The 18,128-nt window shown below is 48.5% G+C and overlaps 4 protein-coding genes across 4 annotated transcripts; 2 read left to right on the top strand and 2 right to left on the bottom strand.

Moving 5' to 3' along the window:
- Positions 1 to 10,986: 10,986 nt before the first annotated feature.
- Positions 10,987 to 11,433, bottom strand: DFJ58DRAFT_733127 (uncharacterized protein; the record flags this gene model as incomplete). The annotated part of the gene is made up of 1 exon (XM_041386250.1): positions 10,987 to 11,433. One exon carries the CDS (start codon positions 11,431 to 11,433, stop codon positions 10,987 to 10,989), a length of 447 nt encoding a protein of 148 aa, XP_041238834.1.
- A 39-nt stretch (positions 11,434 to 11,472) lies between these two features.
- Positions 11,473 to 12,069, bottom strand: DFJ58DRAFT_733126 (uncharacterized protein; the record flags this gene model as incomplete). Its single annotated transcript, XM_041386249.1, has 1 exon — positions 11,473 to 12,069. One exon carries the CDS (start codon positions 12,067 to 12,069, stop codon positions 11,473 to 11,475), a length of 597 nt encoding a protein of 198 aa, XP_041238833.1.
- Positions 12,070 to 12,876: 807 nt separating this feature from the next.
- Positions 12,877 to 13,902, top strand: DFJ58DRAFT_667475 (uncharacterized protein; the record flags this gene model as incomplete). The annotated part of the gene is made up of 2 exons (XM_041382625.1): positions 12,877 to 13,249; positions 13,301 to 13,902. The coding sequence occupies 2 exons, from the start codon at positions 12,877 to 12,879 to the stop codon at positions 13,900 to 13,902; spliced, it is 975 nt and encodes a 324-aa protein (XP_041238832.1).
- A 2,997-nt stretch (positions 13,903 to 16,899) lies between these two features.
- Positions 16,900 to 17,321, top strand: DFJ58DRAFT_644076 (uncharacterized protein; the record flags this gene model as incomplete). The annotated part of the gene is made up of 2 exons (XM_041381392.1): positions 16,900 to 17,160; positions 17,220 to 17,321. Coding segments are annotated over 2 exons (363 nt in total), but the record flags the coding sequence as incomplete, so codon positions are not given.
- Between the last annotated feature and the right edge of the window lie 807 nt (positions 17,322 to 18,128).

The raw sequence follows: 18,128 nt of genomic DNA, 5'->3' as shown, positions 1-18,128 counted from the left end.
ACCTCCTGTTGTCCATCCAACACATCCAGTCCTCAAAAATGTCTCTCATCTAAGTCCTGTTTGGTTCCTGAAGCGGCCAGTCGAAAAATGGAGGTGTTGAGTGCCGAATGGGAGTGCAGAGGCATGGGAAAAGAATTTGGATGTTGTTGGAGTTGTTGGACATTGTTTTGGGGGTTTGGAGTGATCAGGAATGAATTAAGAGCATCATTAGAGGTGGATGTGGGCCTAGGAGTGGGTGCCATGGTGTCCTCAGCGCTGATTGTAGCATGCAGTGTGTTGTTTGCGCATTTCAAACTCAGCCGGAAATTTCCAGAAATGGTGTCTGGGCTGCCAAACAGTCCAGGAAATGCATGGGCTAAAGGATTTTGAGACATGGGAATATGAGAGCTACTGAGAGGGTGTAAATGGGGACTAAATGGAGGCTGAAAATTGCACTGGTGATCCTCCTCTTTTATAAATAAATCAGTATCCACTTTTGCAAATGCTGATTCATTTCTGCTGACAATACCAAGAGAATGATCAACAGACCCCAAAAAGTGGTTGGGTGTAAAACTATTGCCAAAAGTGGCAATATTTTTCCATCCTACAGTGACAGAGTAACTTGTAGGTACCTGCTGACTAATCTGGATTTTCTTGTGCATAATGGAAGAAATGGGTGTTTCTCATACATTTTTCAATGAAAAATGACCAGGTAACTTTCCTCCAAGCCATGTAGATGGTTCAAAATCCCATTCTGGGTCTGTACCATCTGGTGTACACAATATTTCATACTGAACTTCCAATCCCTGAGGATCTTTAAACAAGAGCCATGTCCCATCCTTCCTTTCGTCAATAGAAACATAATTTCCACATTGCCATGGATGTCTGAGTAGGAGACTAAAGGGAACATGGTCTCCAACATATAGATTAGCTTGAGTGTGTACCCCACCACAAGTCAAGGGTACATTCTGGACTAATCCACGTAAATGTTCTTCCCTGCCATTAGCATCATTCATAGACGTGGCACGCCTAATATCAATAGGTCTATTGATAACTGTTTTCCATACATGTCGGTGAACAATATTAAGCTGACTTCCCATTGTGGTGAACACAAGATGGCTAACCTCAGGGAAACTAGCCAAATAAATGTGAGTCTATGCTCTGCCTAGCTGCTACACTTGTAAGCAAGAACATTTGATCCTAAAGGGGACTGCTACTGAGAACGGCTATGAATCTATAGGAAGTAGAGATGTGGGGAATGTAGATAGGGGTAGACCAGACACTCAGGGACAGGTCCGAAGGTATCCGAAGCGTGGGAACGGCTGAAGCGGACAGGAATAGCATGAGAACTCGGCCAATGCAAAGTGGACAAGTAAGGAAAGTGTTAAGGAAGGACTAGGTTTCAAGGGATTGAATTGCAAGGTCAAGGAAAGACTAGGTAAGATGTCCGAGTATCAGGTAACCAATAGGGGCTAAGAGTGGAACCTAATGGGTGACTACTTCAAAGTAAAACCAAAGGAAAGGAAATACCACTGAAGGGAAGTAATGTTAAAATAGTCACTACAGGCTCTTTATACTAGCTAAATCCTCTCGGACTCGGAAGGGACAGGAATAGTAGAATATGTAAGAACATGTAATAAGGCTGAAACCTTGTTACAACACGAGGCAAGTAAAAACACGTACCAGTGGAGTTTGGATGGACATGGAATTGACACGGGGCTTTCCTAAAATGGATTCTGAGCAGTCTGAAGGCGTGGGAACTCGGCCGAAGGTGATCGGAATGCGCGGGAATGGTCCGGACGCGCGGGAATAGGCTTGGGTATGCAGGAACGGCCGATGCAGCTGTGCAAAATGTCGGACATGGATGGATATGCAAGGGAAATGTGGCAGGGAGTGCTTTTGTCTATCACTGACCATCCTAAAGCATGCAGGGCGCAGGAATGCATCAGACTGTGGTTGGGTTGGCCGATGAAGGCATGGGAAATGCAGCTGATGCCTCGGCCGAAGGTTTGGGCCTAATTTGGCAATGGTAGGGAAGTGGTGAAAGATGTATGGAAGGTAGTTCCTGGATAGTTTGACCTCTATGTGAAAAAGGGCTTCTGCAAGGCTAGCCCGAGCTTGAACACCACATCCCATGGGTACTTTGCATACTGACTGTCCCCAGTCAGTCACTCTATGAAACAAGGGGTGACTGGGTGCAAAGATGGTATGTTGGTGGACAGGGGGATGAGTCCGATGCTCCTAAGTGCACGGGAACTTGGCTGAAGGTTATCCGAGGGCGCGGGAATGGTCCTGATGCAGTGCGAGAACAGCTGAAGCAGGCCGACGTGGCACAGGAAAGCGGCCGATGAAATATGCGGTCCATGGTAATGCAAAAATGCAGAGGGTATCCGAGTCCGAGTTAAGTCCAGATCCATAATGTGAGGGTAAGCGTCCCAGTGCGGTCCAATCCATGTCCAATCCTAAACCCCACCGGGTATCCTAGGTAAGAATGCTAAGGTTCAGAAGGCAGGTAAGAAAAATGCAAGGAAAACATGAAAAATGCGCTGTAATCCATGTGGACTTCCCTCTGTCTTGGTTTCTTCGGTCCTCTTTCAACTTCCGAAGGTGTGGGGACAATCTCCGAGGGTATCTAATGCACAGGAATGCGGCCGACAGGTCCGGGTCTCTAGGTAAGCAAGGTGTATGATGCTGCTTCATGTGTTAGAAGGAGAAAAAACTATCGTAAATGCAGTGCAGGCACTAGAGTCTGTAGTTCTTTGTATATCTCTTCTTCCTGGTGTAAATTCCTAATCTGAGGGTATCCGAGACTGGTCCGACCTATATGCAATGTAATCCGAAACAAAATCAAAGGGAAGGTCTCTGGTCTAAGCCCAGGGTAAAAAGAAAGCTATCCTAACGAAGAAAGGCGGTATATTTGAGGTTTATGTGAAAATGTGATATTAAGCGGGTTGTGCGGAGGGTAATGTAGGTTTGGGTGATGACAGGGGAGGTGTGTAGATGCGCGTATTGTGTCTGAGTGCTTCAGGTACTTCATCTTCTTCTCCTACGGTGGAACCCATGTCTTCTTCACTCATATAGGTAAAACACGATGCTAGCATGTGAAGGCCTGTGATACTGAATGGAAGGGTGGACTTGGGGTGTAATGCAAGGTATCCAAAGCTGGTGGACAGGGGAGTGCGACGCATCTGCAGCGATCCGCATCTTTGGGTTTCTAGTCCTATTTTGGTTAGCTTTTATTTCTGCACAGTGTCATATACCATATATCCGGTTACAGATCCGATGATCTGGATCTCAGATCCGATCCAGATCCGATGAACATATCCGTCGTCCGGTCCACAGATCCGCTTTGATTCTTATTTCATTTCCTGTTCATATAACTCTAACTATCGTTCATCTCCTTTCGGTATTCCTGTACACCGGTATACCGGTTATCCTTTACTTCCGCTATGCTTACTGATCCGCTATGCTTACTGATCCGCTACACTTACGAATCCGCTTTTACTTGTACTTCATTCCCGGTTCATGATTCGTGATCCATCCAACTTACCAATACACTCCACTTAGACTTTGCTTATTGATCATTCCGTTAGCTATCCGTAGTATATAAACCTTTGTATATGCGCTGTAGTAGATCAGTTCGAATATCATCTTAGATTGCACTCATTCCGTCTGGACTCTGAGTCCCTCCGTTATCCATCCGGACTTGAGTACGCTACTCTTGTCTACTCCGAGACTTAGGATAGATTCCTATAGTCTACATATCCGCCTCTGTCTTCGGACAGTCCTCACCCGTTAGTTTCTAGTCCGGATCCGATCCGGATTGGCCGTTACTCTATATACGCGATACTTTAGCTCTCTGAAATAAGGGGCAAGACTCGGGAAAGGGGCACAGCGCACGAGCTGAGGCCGAAGCCCTTCGGATCCGATACTACTTGAGTACGGTCTTAACAGTATATTCGAACTCATACCTTTCCGAGTTACTTAACATCTATCATGCCTCCTACCAAGACACAAACAACTCTGCACGCGGTCGGACTAACCTCCCTCCGTCGTGATCCGACACCTATAGTCAACACCTTCACCAGTTTCTCTCAGCGCCGTGTTAGCGCCCACGGAACCGCTCAAACCATATCCGAACTCCTTAATCGTCGACACCCGGAAACCCCAACACGCACTCCTGCCGTAGGACCTCCGGACGATGATGATCCCGATGATGGTGATGATGATTTCCCTGGTAATCCACCCGATGATAACGGTGGTGATCCGGATGATGATCCGGATGTTGAGGATGATGAAAATGACGGTCTAAACCCACAAGACCGCGTTATGCTTCGACTCTCAGAAGCCATCGATAACCTTGCTCGCAATAATCGTCGCGCGCCCGCATCCGAAGATTCTAGAGTCAAGGTCCGAGAACCGGATACCTTCGACGGATCCGAACCACGGAAGCTCCGTGCGTTCTTTGTCCAGTGTGAGCTTAACTTCCAGAGCAAGCCTAAGGCTTTCCGTACCGGAAGGGCTAAAGTCAACTTCGCCCAATCCTACCTTAAGGGTATGGCCCTTGAATGGTTTGAACCGGATCTCCTGTCCGATGATTTGGACGACCATCCGGATTGGATGGATGACTATTCCGTGTTCATGCTTGAACTCCAAGCCAACTTCGGGCCTCATGACCCATCCGGTGATGCAGAAATGCAGCTCGAACAGCTCCACATGCGCGATGGACAGCGCATCAACAAGTACGTTGTGGAATTCCAGCGTCTTGCTTCACAGGTTCGTGGCTGGGGCGACGGAGCCTTACGACGCCAATTCTACAACGGACTCCCGGCCCGTATCAAGGATGAAATCAGTCGCATGGGTAAACCCTCTACTCTTTCCGAATACAAAGTCCTCGCTCAGACTATCGACGCCCGATACTGGGAACGGAAGGGAGAGATCTCTCGAGAAGCTAAACCCACTTCATCCACTACCCCTAAGCAATCCACTTCTGACCGGACGAACTCCAATACGTCCGGATCCGGAAATCACAAATCCGGAAACTCCCATGATCAGAAGTCTACAAAGCCATCCGCGTCCTCGAACTCGTCCGCTCCTAAAGTTCCGGATCTTACTTCCAAGCTGGGTAAGGACGGAAAGTTAACGTCCGAAGAGCGGCAGAGAAGGATGGACAAGAAACTCTGCTTATTCTGTGGTGGGCCCGGCCATACTGCTCGGGAATGCACCAAGTCTACTTCGCGTGCTGCCAAAGGCCGCGCTGCAGTAGTCGCTCCGGAAGTCAAACCGGATGTCTCTACTGAGACAAAAAAATAGTCCGCGACTCTCCTAGCTCCGTGCAGGAAGAGGGTCGCGTTGACTCTGCCTGCACAAAGGAGTTAAGACTCAACGCTGTCGCGCTCTCGGATCCGACTTCCCTCTGTCCATATGTTTCACTTCCGTTACTTCCATCCGTATCCGAATTTCCAGCTCTTGTAGATTGTGGTTCTTCTCATTGTTTCATAGATACTGCGTTCATCCGAAAACACAAAATCCCTACATATCCGATACCTACGATTCCGCTCCGCTTGTTTGATGGTACTTGTAATAATACTATTTCCGAAGCTATAGATTTGTCCGTCCGCTTTCCGTCCGGTGTAGTCACCTCTGATACGTTCTACGTTACCCCTTTGGATTCATCTTGTTTTATCGTTCTTGGATATAGCTGGCTCACCCGACACAATCCGTTGATTGACTGGGTTTTGGGCAGCATCGAATTCCGGACGACATCTCATGGAATGCCATCGACCCCTCCGACGTCACTTCCGTCCTCGGATATCCCTCCTCCGACGGAAACCATACCTCCTCCGACTACATCCGTACCCTCCGCTGATAACACTGTTCCTAATATATCCCTAATCAATGCAGTTGCCTTTTGCCGGGCCTGCAAGTTAGAAGGATCGGTCCAGTTCAGTATATACCTTCGACCATCCGGTGTCGATCTCCGATCCGCTTCTCTATCGTCCGATCCTCCGGATCTATCCCAAATTCCTTCGGACTATCACGAGTTTGCGGATGTCTTCGACAAGGGAAAGGCTGGTCAGCTTCCTCCACATCGTCCTTATGATCTGAACATAGATCTGGAAGAAGGAACTAGTCCTCCCCTCGGAACTATCTATTCTCTATCCCCGGTCGAGCTTGCAGCCCTCCGGAAGTTTCTTGATGAAAATATTGCCTCTGGACTCCTCCGCTCCTCATCCTCTCCTCACGGAGCTCCGGTCCTATTTGTCAAGAAAAAGGACGGATCCCTCCGCCTTTGTGTGGATTTCCGTGGACTCAACCAGATCACTAAGAAAGACCGATATCCATTACCCCTCATTGCCGACCTATTAGACTCTCCGAGCCGTGCTAAAGTTTATACCAAAATCGACCTCCGATCCGCTTATCATCTCGTCCGGATAGCGGAAGGGGACGAATGGAAGACTGCCTTCCGAACGCGCTATGGCTCCTATGAATGGTTGGTGATGCCGGAAGGTCTCACTAACGCTCCAGCAGCATTCCAGCGCTTTGTCAATAGCGTGTTTGCTGATATGCTGGATGTATGCGTTATCGTATATCTGGACGACATCCTCATCTATTCCCATGACCTTGCGTCCCACAAGCAACACGTCCGAGAAGTACTCCGTCGACTCCGTAAACATCGTCTCTATGCCAAACCCGAAAAATGCGAATTCCATTCCACCTCCGTTGAATATCTCGGATATCTCCTATCTCCGGACGGCTTAACTATGTCGTCCGATAAGATCCAAGCTATTACTGACTGGCCGGAACCTCGGAAAGTCAAGGATATCCAATCCTTCCTCGGATTCGCAAATTTCTATAGACGGTTTATATTCAACTACTCGGATATCGTGGTTCCGTTAACACGGCTTACACGCAAGGATGCTCCGTGGAACTTTTCCGATGAATGTCGGAAATCCTTCGAAGAACTCAAGAAAGCCTTCACTACGGCTCCGGTGCTTACGCACTGGATGCCGGATGTTCCTATAGTTGTGGAAACCGATGCCTCTGACTACGCTATAGCTGGAATACTATCCATAGTATGTCCGGACTCAGAGCTTCGTCCGGTAGCGTTCTACTCTCGAACGCTAACCGCTCCGGAACTTAACTATGACACCCACGATAAGGAACTTCTAGCTATATACGAAGCTTTCCGGACCTGGCGACATTATCTAGAAGGCTCGGCCGAGCCTGTAGATGTTGTCACGGACCACAAGAACCTTGAGTACTTCGCCACTACCAAACTCCTCTCTCGCCGTCAGGCCCGCTGGTCGGAATTCCTCCATCAGTTCAATCTTGTCATCCGCTTCCGTCCCGGAAAACTCGGAGTTAAACCGGATTCCCTTACTAGACGCTGGGACGTCTATCCCAAAGAGGGGGATAAGGACTACGCTCGAGTTAACCCTCATAACTTCCGTCCGGTATTCACGTCCGAACAGTTAGCTTCGTCCCTACGAGCCTCAACCTTAGCAACTCCGGTTCTTAGAGCAGCTGTTCTAATGGATATTGATGACCTTCGGAAAGACATCCTGACCGCACTTCCTAATGACCCTATTGCAACCAACCATCTTCCGGTACCTTCAGATCCGAGATGGACAGTGGACGATAGGGGTTTCCTCCGTTGCGACAACCGTATATATGTCCCAGAATCCGATAACCTTCGACTTCGCGTCCTCCGTAATACTCATGATCACCCCTTATCCGGACATTTTGGTCAAAACCGAACCCTAGACCTCATCCGACGCGAGTATACATGGCCGGGTATACGCACCTATGTTAAGGACTACGTCCGGTCCTGCACTACCTGCGCCCGAGCCAAGGTTCCGAGACATAAACCCTACGGATTGCTCAAGCAACTACCCATACCGGAAAAGCCTTGGAATTCCATATCCATGGATTTCATAGAGCAACTTCCGGACTCATCAGGCTTTACAGCCATCCTCGTTATCATAGATCGTTTATCCAAACAAGCAATATTTGTTCCGACTCACGATACCATTACCTCTCCGGATCTCGCTCGTCTATTCCTACTTCATGTGTTTTCCAAGCACGGAGTTCCGTCCCATGTCACCTCGGATCGCGGTACAGAGTTTGTATCCCACTTCTTCCGATCCTTAGGAAAAGCATTGGATATGGTCCTCCACTTCACATCCGGATATCATCCGGAAGGGGATGGACAAACCGAGCGTGCCAACCAAACCCTGGAACAATACCTTCGGATATATTGCAATTATCAACAGGACAACTGGTCGGAACTACTTCCCTTAGCAGAATTTGCCTACAATAACGCTCCAAGTGCTACTACCGGAGTATCAGCCTTTCTTTGCTAATAAGGGTTATCATCCGAACATATCCGTCCATCCGGAACGCGATCTATCCTCCATCCGCGCTCGCGACTATGCTATAGACCTCGACGACCTTCACCAATTCCTTAGAGAAGAAATGGCTCACGCCCAAGAAAGATATCAAGGACCTGCGGACGCCAAACGGAAACCTGCTCCGGATATCAATATCGGAGACCAAGTCTTTGTCAAGGCTAAGTACTTCCGGTCCACTCGTCCGTCTAAGAAACTCTCGGAAAAGAATCTAGGTCCGTTTGAAGTCATATCCCGTCCGGGTACCCATTCCTTTACCATCCGACTTCCCGAATCCATGAAATCCGTCCACCCCGTCTTCCACGTCTCACAGCTAGAACCATCCGTTCCGAACACAATTCCCAATCGGATCCAGCCTCCTCCACCTCCGGTCGAAGTCGACGGAGAACCAGAATATGAGATATCCGAAATCCTAGACTCTAAGCTGGACCGTCGTAGAAGACAATGCCAACTCTTATACCTCGTCCGATGGTCCGGATACGAAGGAACAGACGAAGAGACTTCATGGCTACTAGCCACGGAACTCGGAAACGCGTCCGATCTAGTCTCGGATTTCCACACTGCATATCCAGACAAACCCGGTCCTATTGCTATACAATGAATATACAAAGCGGATATACAAGTACATTAGTAGCAGAGAAGGACAGATCCGAAAATCCTCAGCCATCCATCTCCATGTCCCCACCCGATCCGGATCCGGATCCGGATTCTTCAACGTCCTTGTCAGTGGCCTCAGAACGAGCCGCCTCTGTAATCCGGATTCCATTCCGGATCCCCTCAAGAAGGATGGTCTGGAACTCCCTCTGCTGCTCCAAAAACGCCTCCAAGTTAGTATTCATCCGCTCTATAGCAGTCCTACTCCCTTCCGCCGCTCCGATGCTCTGCTGGAGCAATCCGTTGGTCCGAGCCAGTTCCGCTACAATGCTATTAGCGGCCGCGACCCAGGCCTGATCATCATACTCCACTTCCACCTCATCCGCTACTACCGTCTTCATATCCGGATCCGGAGTTGGACTCTGCTGGCGCTTCTTACCCTTGCCTCTCGGAGATGGGTTCTCAGCAGCGCGCTGCCTCTTCTTAGACTTGGAATCCGTAACGGTTCCAGGTCGTCCGGGACAAGGAGCCTTGTCCTTCCGGCACGCGTTACAAGCCTTGATCTATCCGAATGTTAAGAGTCACGGATCCGAAGATTCAAGGATGACTTACCAAGGAATTGCTATCCGCATCGGACCACAGACAGGCCCGACCCTTCTTAGCGCAGCGGGTACAAGCCCCATCCTTATCCGCTGAGATGGCGCGAGACTACGGATCCGATAAGGGACGGATCCGATAGAACAAGTCATAACTCACCATTTCCGCCACTATAGCCCTGCGCCTAGCCTCCTCCGCTTCCCTTCGGGCCTCAGCCCGTTCAATCTTCTTAATCCCTGCCAAGCGCTTCCGTTCCGCCTCTTCCGCTTGTTGCTTCAGCTTTTCAGCCTCTTCCTCCTTCTGAACCTCGGCCTCAGCAGCAGCCAGCGCGGCCTGGATATCCGCCAGAGTCTGCTTAGCGGTCTTCTTAGAGCCGGATCCGTTATCAGTCATGGTTGAGATAAGCTAGTGGTAGTGAAAAAGTAGGGAAAGGAAGGAACACCCTGCGACGCTTTGGCATCCGTATATCTGTCAGAATCCGAACTCAGCAACTTCTCCCATCAGCTTCTCCATTGTCTCGCACTCATACCATCCGTTCCGGATCGCTGATTCTTGTGCCTCTAGGGATCGGCCCTAAGGGGGGGATACTGTCATATACCATATATCCGGTTACAGATCCGATGATCTGGATCTCAGATCCGATCCAGATCCGATGAACATATCCGTCGTCCGGTCCACAGATCCGCTTTGATTCTTATTTCATTTCCTGTTCATATAACTCTAACTATCGTTCATCTCCTTTCGGTATTCCTGTACACCGGTATACCGGTTATCCTTTACTTCCGCTTTGCTTACTGATCCGCTACACTTACGAATCCGCTTTCACTTGTACTTCATTCCCGGTTCATGATTCGTGATCCATCCAACTTACCAATACGCTCCACTTAGACTTTGCTTATTGATCATTCCGTTAGCTATCCGTAGTATATAAACCTTTGTATATGCGCTGTAGTAGATCAGTTCGAATATCATCTTAGATTGCACTCATTCCGTCTGGACTCTAAGTCCCTCCATTATCCGTCCGGACTTGAGTACGCTACTCTTGTCTACTCCGAGGCTTAGGATAGATTCCTATAGTCTACATATCCGCCTCTGTCTTCGGACAGTCCTCACCCGTTAGTTTCTAGTCCGGATCCGATCCGGATTGGCCGTTACTCTATATACGCGACACTTTAGCTCTCTGAAATAAGGGGCAAGACTCGGGAAAGGGGCACAGCGCACGAGCTGAGGCCGAAGCCCTTCGGATCCGTTACTACTTGAGTACGGTCTTAACAATATCCGCCTCTGTCTTCGGACAGTCCTCACCCATTAGTTTCTAGTCCGGATCCGATCCGGATTGGCCGTTACTCTATACGTTCGATATCCGGAAGTCTTAACGGATCCATTGCAATACTTATCCGTTTCGCTAGACGCGATACTTTAGCTCTCTGAAATAAGGGGCAAGACTCGGGAAAGGGGCACAGCGCACGAGCTGAGGCCGAAGCCCTTCGGATCCGATACTACTTGAGTACGGTCTTAACACATCCAAATCATCGTCTGCAAACAGAGTCACAAAATGATCTGCCATGCTATCAGCCCCAGCACCGGTGATAGTATTGATGGGTGTGAGTGGGGCACCACCGCTACTAACAGTACTCCCCCTAGTGAGTTTAGAGGAGGGAACCATACTAGAGAAGTCAGAAGGCATCGTAGATGGTCGTCTGTGCTTCGAGGCAGCGGCAGCGGAGGTAAGCTCTTCAGGGATCTCCAACCTCCAATGCGAAATACGCCCAGCAGCAACACCGAATTTTGCAGGACCTGCTGTAGAGCTATCATCACCATGAAGCATTAAATTGAAAAAGAAAAGAGCCATCTCAGTCAGATAGTGCATTATGGTTGAGAAGTAAGCTCCTTACACATCACCAGACTTCTTATCGTTGTCACGTGGCATTGTTGATTCCGAGTCATCGATAAGGCCAGCTGCTTTGATTGCGTCTCTCACTGGCGTCTTCACTGGTAACACCGTCCTCTTCCCCTTCTTTTTGCGTGCTCCAGGCACTCGCGCCTCCTGCTCCTCGTCCTCTGCATCACTCTCAGGATGTTCGACATTAGCACCGGCTGCTGATTTATCTCTAGCCCTACCACCCTTGCCTTTAGCGCCAATGGCCTGATCCTCGGCCATAGTCGAGTTAGAGGTCTCCATGGGTTTCGCAACCTTTTTTACAGGGCGTGGGCGGGGACGAATAGGCTTTGGTGCATCAGCACGTTTAGCAGCTTGGTCTGTCTGCATTTTTTTCTCAAATGCAGCTACGTGCTTATATCCTTCTTGTACAGCCATTTCACTTGCCTGCTTTTCCTCTTTTTCACGCTTGTCGCCAGCGAACTTTTGAGCTTTGGTACGTCTTTTGGTATAGCCTTCGGCCTCAGTGAGGATATGTCCTGGATGCTGAGTTGCATTTTTAGGACGAGTCATCATGCGTTTCGGAACTGCGCTAGCAGGCTCAGACATGGTATCGATGGGGGGGTTCGGAAGGCTGAAGAAAGAGACGACAGTGGTAGTTGGCAACAAGGTGAGTTCCGTCACAATTTTTCAAAAATTGAAGCCTAGGCTGATTCTGACCAAATGACCTACTTGTGCCCTGACATACCTACTAATATATTGGTGCGATCTGTTGCAGTTGCCGTGGAACCTCAATTTTTACTAATATTCTTTCCAGAATATTATCAATGCAACTCTTTGCCTCAGGCTGCAAGATATCAACGTTTACCAAGACCTTTCCGGCGAGATAGTCTACTAACACTTCCCACACCGTCATCATGTTAGTTTTCATTTGTGGGTGCAAGGAGACCAAAACCTGTCTGGTGAGGAGATAGCTGACACTTCCCGCACCATTAATATATTTATTTTGTTTACTAGTACAGGGAGACCAACGTTTACCAAAGCCTTTTTGGTACCGGGTGCAAGGAGACCGAGGTTACCACCAATTTTCCGTTGTGGCTTTAGCGTCGACGTTTACTAAAACCTGTCTGGTGAGGAGATAGCTGATCCTTCCCGCACCTCTAGTATATTAATTTTTGCTCGCAGGTGCAAGGAAACGGCGGTTAACCACTGCTTTTCCAGCTTCAACATCAACACTTACCAAAGCCTTTTCGGTACCAGTTTGCTCGCATCCCACATCTAGCCTTCACTTTAGCATTAAAGTTTGCCTTGGCTGTGCTAATGTGGTGATTACAACCGCGCCCCAAACCTTGAGTGTTTTGGCCCTCAAAATACTCGAGAGTCGATTGTCAACAGCAACATCCCAGCATAGCACATATGCCTCCCCGTCATGTTCACCACCTGCATCAGCTTCCATGCCCTGTTCCAGGATGCTTGCGTTGGTTTCGAAGCCAGTCAGGTCTTACCCACCACAGGCGCTCGATTCACCCTACTTCAGGACCGTCCCTTCGGGACATCCCATCACCACCCCAGTCACCACTTCCCCCGCCATCCCGGTCACCCTCTCTCCCTCGAGATTTCTCACTGCCCCCTCGAGATTTCTCACTGCCCCCTCCGGATTTTTCACAACCACCCCAGCCGTCATCTCCCATACTCACTGGTCCAGTCCACGAGGATTTAAATAGCACTGATGCCGAATTCACTGATGCGAGCGAGCGTTACTTTCGTACGTATCATTCAGTGTTAAACGGTACATTTCCTTCAAGTTTCAGTACTCTGTTTTTGACTCGTATGTGTTTAGGACGACCATGCGCAGCTGATGGAACATTTCTGCCGCATGGCACTCCCCCAACTCCCGCACCATTGAAGGCTCCTGATGATTGGAGTCCCTATCGCAACAGAATAGAATTCGAGCTAGCAGAGTTCGCATTCAAAAAGTGTCACATGTCTGCAAGAAATTTGGATTTCTTGTGTGACTTAATGGCCACAACTCTTGCGAGACACCATGACACCCCTCCATTCGCGGATCACAAAGATCTACACAACATTATAGATGCGACACAACTCGGTGATGTCCCTTGGCAGTGTTTCTCGGCCCAATACTCAGGAGAACGACCTGAGGTTGTCCCACCATGGATGGATGATGAATTCGAGGTCTGGTACAGGGACCCCCGTGCGATGGCACACAACATACTCGCCAACCCTGATTACAAGGATGAGATCGACTACGTGCCGTTTCGTGAATACGACACATTCGGACTCCACACGCCGATGGAAGGATTTCATGTCCGGAGACTGGGCATGGCAACAGGCAGTACGTCTTTCATATCTTTATGGTATTGCTTTGGATATCGCTCATATTTCCGGCTTAGTGAGCTATGCACTCGCCTCAACCCTGCGTAGCTGCTGACTTTCCCAACAGCGTATTTGAGTATACTTACCTACTGTTCTGGAACTCGTTCTGGACGATTGCTCCTGTCCTCCAGCTCTACCCAGACAAGGGTACCGTTGCTTTCGGCTCAGGTCTTCATGGATGGGCTTTCACCCTCTGCCAGTTCGTTGGTCGCTACGCTAAAAAGTTCGGTGCTCACAATACCTTCCCATCCAGAACCTTCTCCTCTTTCTTCAAACAAACCTTCCTCACCCTCCCGCATCAAGATCATGCTCCCAGCGCCTTTACCTCTCCTAGACTTTCTGGTTCCTCCGACCTAGAATCTCCCTTTGATGAAATCGACCCAGAAAAACTTGCGAAACAAGACCCTCTTGCAACTCAAGTATGGAAGATGTACGCCAGGCAACAATGCGAAGGATTCGCGTTACAAGCTCGATACTATCGACGACGACGAAACGGTCGCGTTACAGGCTCGATTCTATTGACGATGAAACGGTCACTTTCCGTCTCGTTCTCTGTCCCCACACCACCCCTTTGCCCTTTTCCAAAGGCTCAACGAGCCGCCTTGCCCCTCCACGATCGCCTCTGCCTCCTCTGCAACTACCTCAGCCTGGATCGCCATATCTGCCCTAATCTCGACATCACTCCATTGCCACTGCTTCCTCCCTCTCCCACAATCAAACATGTTTGAAGCTGCCATGATGGACTGTACTTAATGCCGTCTCATTAATACAGTAGCCGCAATGAGTATATGTAGCACTTACTTCACTTATGTTGCTTGAATTGATGAAGGTGTCCTTTTGATGGCTTATCTCTGCCTTATTGCGCTTGTTTGGTGCGCGCTTCATTTAGACTAATTATCACACTTGTTTGTCGCGCGCTACTTTTCGTTGAACGCGCTCAAGTAAATAAACACAAATAAGTTGTAAATAAGTTTTAATTTCTCAAAAAGCTAAGCTAAGCAATGTGTGAATTTACTGATGTGGGGGTCTGGTCCCAGCGCACCTGTACCCTTACCTGCACCCTTGGCTTGGGTTGATGCACAAAAACAAATTGTAGATACCAAAACTCCGCTACTGTACAGTTGTCAAACCTTAATGATACTCACTATGTAGATTTAGGAATGATAGATCATAGTTAGTGCTCCCTACAGCCTACACACCATGCAGCTCAACTTGCTTTAGAAAACTGCTAAACGAGTCACCAAATTGACCAACAAGGCTAAAGCTGCTATTGAGGAGAAGCTTGATGGTGCCTCGACCAAGAAAAGGAAGAACCACACAAGTGGAGAAAGCATGGTGGCCATCAAATCCAAAAAGGCTAAAGCTACCCCACCAGATGGTTCTGGCGATGGACCGTCCTCGGAAGAAATAACACCTCCACCGCAGCTAGCACCAGTACCACCAGTGCCGGTAGTATGCAGGGCCATTGTTCGGACTGAGGAAGAAGAGGCTGCTTTATATAACGTTGCAATTGACATCGATGCCGATGACGACGATGCTGAGCGCCAATCATCCAGCCCAGATGTCAAGAGTGTCGAGAGTGCTGCTGATGAGCTAAGTATGAGCACCCTTGTTCAAGCAAACCTTCACGTTAATAAAAAATATAGAACAGTTAATGAAAGAATGGACCTCACCAGTATATGTGTTCTTTGATCCAACACCATGCATCCTTGAGAATGATGGTCAGCGGGCACATGAGTTCAAGTGTAGTGCATGAGGATGCAAGACCACCATCCGACGGTATCTGGATAAAAAAGATGCCCAGTCCACTGGAAATATGCAGAAGCATGTCAAGTCATGTTGGGGTGATGCAGCCCTGCAAGCTGCTGCCGACGCAAAGGATGCAAGTGAGGTCCGCACCAGGATCGCTCTGGGAATCCTGCAAGACGGATCAATAACGGCGTCCTTTGAACGCAAGGGGAAGGGGAAGGTGACATACTCCTACCATCAACACACCCGTGCTGAGACCAAGTAAGTCTTTGTCACTATGCAGCCAGACAAATTTAACATGATGCAGAGCTGAGCTTGTGTGTTGGGTCTCCAAAAGCCTGTGACCGTTCGAGATAGTCAAAGACTGAGGATTTCAATTGTTAATGAAAATGGGCCAGCCGGAATACTACTTACCTTCCCCAACCACTATCTTGCGTGACGTACAGCTTGTTTTCGCGGGCACTCGACAACATATTGCTAAAATGTTGAGAGTTAGTGACTTCATGCTCAATATGAATGAAACTGACTTGACTTACCAGGAATATGATGGCAAGATGAATTTTACTACAGACGCATGGACATCCACCAACCATAGAGCCTTTGTGGTAGTATCGGTCCATCTCGAGCACAACTGAATCCCACTGAGTCTGCCATTAGACATTGTTGAGGTGGCGAAGGTATGTGAAAGACTTACGAGGTGGCCACACACAATGACATGACAACTTGACCAGTCCCATACTGGTGCAGAACTTGCAGCAGTATTTGCAAAAATGCTAGAAGAATTTGGAATATCAGACAAGGTACAAAGCATTTAGGAAAAGGAGAAAAAACTTACTTGCTAACTTGTCCCACAGATACTGAGTGTAACATGCGATAACACCTTGAACAACAACGTCATGGTTGACGGGCTCCAGAACTTGCTTCCTGACTTTGGGGGGGCAGCAAGTCACACACCGTGAATCTGATTGCCAAGTCCCTGCTTCATGAGTTTGACATAACAAAGAATTTGAAGGCTGCAAGAGAAACAGACCATGATGATGTTGCGAGTGATATGGAGCTTGCCAATCTGAGCAATGAAGTTGAGAGTGAAGACGCCAGAGCCAATGCTAACACCAGTGCCGATGTTGGAGATGAGGAGTTGCCAGATAATGAGGATGGTTGGGTGGATGAGGCAGCACTGTTGGACCAGGATGAACAGATTGAGCTGCAAAGAAATATCTGACTGGTAAAGTTAGTGCTTTTGAAGGTAAATCAAAAAAAAATCAAGCACACCTCAATATTGACGGCTCCCTCTAGCTGTGCAAGCTTTCTTACAAACTGATCAATTCCACAACTATCTTTCTTCCTGCTTGGCACAAAATCCTCCTCGACCTGCAAATGACTCCAATGAATATGCCGCGGGATGTTTGCACCTGCTGGAACTCTACCTTCGATATGCTGGACAATGCTGTTGTCCATTGGGAAGCAATTGACACAGTCACTCAGCGGCATGACCTAGGATTGCGCAAGTTTGAGCTTGTCGACAGTGATTGGGAGATAGCCAGCCAGTTGCGGGATGTATTGAAGATAGGTGTGGGTCCCTTACTGGAAATTGCTTACTAAACATGTCTTTCAAGATTCTCAAGGACACCACATTGTTTTTCTCACGGGGGACACCTAACCTTGCAAAGGTTATTCCCGTGATGGATTTGATTGATGAACGACTCACCACCTACTCTGTCATATACCATATTCCCGGGTACAGATCCGAAGATCTGGATCTCAGATCCGATCCAGATCTGATGGACATATCCATCGTCCAGTCCACAGATCCAATCTGATTCTTATTTCATGTCCTGTTCATATAACTCTAACTACTGTTCATCTCCTTTTGGCATTCCTGTACACTGGTATACCGGTGTAGAGACTCGCGTTTCTGCAGGCACATATAGGCACATTTCGCACCTTTTCACAACTCATGACAATTGGCCTTCAATGCACAACTCGCACCATCAGCTATATTCGACTTCTATCATGTCCCTAGTCGTTTTACACATAACGCGCAGCTTTCCCGCGAAACGCGCCATAGGCGCGGTACTTTCCCGCACAACGCGCAGCATTCCCACACGCGCACCTTGCGCGCTTTCTCGCGCTTAGCCTAAGCGCCCTGCAAGCGCCCTGCATTGCCCTCATCGCCTATCATCCAGGAACGTCCCTTTATGTCCACCCACCTCATTGGTACGTCATATCCCTTGCCTCGTGGTTTGTAACAAGCATTGCAGCGCTATTACATGTCATTACGTATTCATAGCGCTTATTGCTCCTATCCCTTCTGCTTCCGATGCAATTTCCATAGTATAAAGTTTGCTGACTTACTACTTCATCATTATTACTCCCCTTTGCTGTACTTCCCTCGCTATTGGGTTTTACTTTAAAGTAGTAGTCACCACTTGGGCGCACTTTGTGTTTCCAATGGTTATCAGTTATCTGCCTATACTAGACCTTTATCCGCGCTCGTTATAACACTCGCTCTGCGTTTGCACTCG

Source organism: Suillus subalutaceus (assembly GCF_016647625.1).
Source record: "Suillus subalutaceus strain FC151 chromosome Unknown DFJ58scaffold_140, whole genome shotgun sequence".
Taxonomy (NCBI): Eukaryota; Fungi; Basidiomycota; class Agaricomycetes; order Boletales; family Suillaceae; genus Suillus; species Suillus subalutaceus.
This window is presented reverse-complemented; position numbering and strand designations above follow the sequence as displayed.